The sequence below is a fragment of the Crocodylus porosus genome, unplaced genomic scaffold, assembly GCF_001723895.1.
Source record: "Crocodylus porosus isolate Cpor-Errol unplaced genomic scaffold, CroPor_comp1, whole genome shotgun sequence".
Taxonomy (NCBI): domain Eukaryota; kingdom Metazoa; phylum Chordata; order Crocodylia; family Crocodylidae; genus Crocodylus; species Crocodylus porosus.
In genome coordinates, this window is record NW_017728929.1 from 1,551,568 (window position 1) to 1,553,614 (window position 2,047).

Sequence of the window (2,047 nt, forward strand, 5' to 3'; positions counted from 1 at the left end):
CGGTCTTGCAGGAGTTTATAACCGTTCGACCTCGTCATCCCTTGGGGCGCTCTGGTGAACAAATGCTTCCCCAGATACTGGTGGTCATCTCTGATAAACTTATAGGTAGCCATCCGGTCACCCCTGAGCCTGCACTTTTCCAGGCTAAATAGCCCCATAGCTATCAGCCTGTCGTTGTAAGGTCTATTTTCCTGACCTCAGATCATGCATGTGACTCTTCTCTGGACTCTCTCAAGCTTCCCCACATCCTTTTCGAATTGCGGAGCTCAAACCTGGATGCAATACTCCAGCTGCGGCCTCACCAAGGCCAAGTAAAAGGGGAGAATGATGTCTTGGGATCCACTCGAGAAGCATCTATGGATCCAAGCCAGCATTTTGGTCGCTTTACTAGCCGCAGCATCACACTGAACGCTCATGTTCATCTTGTGGTCAATGATGACCCCCAAGTCTCTTTCTTCAGTACCGCTACCCAGAGTAGCACTGCTGAGCCTCTAAGGATGCTGCCTTTAGACGGCCTCTTTTGCCTTTAGATGGCCACTGAAGTTGGTATTTAGGAACACTGACAAAAATGGCTTTGAGGAAATCAGACCATGCAAATGTTAATATAAGTCAGTTTTATTTTTGTCATCTCATTGTCCAAGATATCTGTGAAAGAGGTGAGGCACATCAGTTTTGTTTCTGAAAGCCTATAAGTGCACATACTTTTTCCCTGCTAGTCAGTTTTTATTTTTTTGTCTAGCTTGTCTCTTTTTAAAAAAGAAGTATGCTGTTGATTATAAGGTAGCAAGCTGGAGAATAACTCTCTAGGCAAAGCCAACACAATACTTACCCTGACAACAAACACTGGACATTTTACTTTATTGGTAGATGTCCTAACAAATTTTGTTGTTACAGCATTCATAGGGTTATTCAGCATTCCAATAGGAGGGACAAGCTGCAAAAGAAGAAAGAAATAAGAACATCAGTTACAGTTTCAACCTGTACCACTGGAAACAATGAAAAAGCAGGAAAGTCCAAAAACCTTATTTCTGAAAAGAAATAAAATCAGTGAAACTGAAAATGTCTGTTTAGAAGATTTTTCTTTTCCATCTCATGGACACATGCTAAGCCATCATCTCAAATGCAAACAACCTTTCAACACGGGCTTTAGCAAGCCTGTTACGCTAAAAGAGAACTGAGCAACTCCAAGGAACTGAGTAAGCCCACCAAGCCACCAGGCTTTCTTCCTGGGACAAACATTTCTTTAGTGCAGGGTAATACAGAATGACACAAACATTTTTGTCACCTCTCAAAGGCAAAAATGAGCTTGGTTTTACATAGGTGGAATTTCACATTTTAGGGAGAAGAGTATTATTGTCCACAACAAAATTTCAACATGGAGAAAGGATTTACTTACATCATTATAATATCCTGCATCAGGCTGGATTGCTCTCATGTCTCGCTGGTCTCTTTGCCATACTCTATTCTGGAAAAAACAAAAAAGCTGACATTATTGATGCATTCAAATGTTACAAAATTGGAAGAATTTTATGAAGAGCATGTTTGAGAAATGCTGCATCTATTGAGTAAATTCTAAAATAAATTCAAGTAGAAAATTTTTGGCTTTGACTTGTAGGCATTATATCCTTAGGCAGAAGGAAGATGGAAAAGGATTTTAAGGAAAATTTAATATCTGAACTATTTGTTACAACAGCATCCAAAGGCTCCAGTCATGGTTGGGACCGCTGTTCTCCATGCATTGTGCATCATACAATAAAAATTGTATGTAAAACATCGAAAGGTAGTTTAGTAAGTTGCACTGGACATTCCTATACAAGCAATACCGTCAGCTCCTACAAGAGCTTTGCTCTGCAGTAATCAATCTACATAATCTAGGATCTGTGTTAACAATCTTTTGGGCTAAGTATATACAGTCAAAAAGCCCAAGGCTGAATCAATTCAATCCATGAAGGTCAGTCTAAGCTGCATAGACTGAACTGATAAGCAAGTGAACAGACATTCACTTTTGATTCTGGAAATGCAGCCACATGCCTGCAGTAGCCTAGGC

At 40.4% G+C, this 2,047-nt stretch overlaps 1 protein-coding gene across 5 annotated transcripts in view; it reads right to left on the minus strand.

The window, feature by feature from the left end:
• WDR33 (WD repeat domain 33) overlaps nucleotides 1-2,047 on the minus strand; it is an 81,915-nt gene that overhangs the window by 75,344 nt on the left and 4,524 nt on the right. For all 5 annotated transcript variants that reach the window (XM_019542908.1, XM_019542907.1, XM_019542909.1 and 2 more), the window contains exons 3-4: nucleotides 1,397-1,465; nucleotides 830-934 (exon numbers count right to left, since the gene is read on the minus strand). In XM_019542908.1, the coding sequence (XP_019398453.1) occupies nucleotides 830-934; nucleotides 1,397-1,465 (174 nt within the window). The remainder of the gene's footprint in view (nucleotides 1-829; nucleotides 935-1,396; nucleotides 1,466-2,047) is intronic.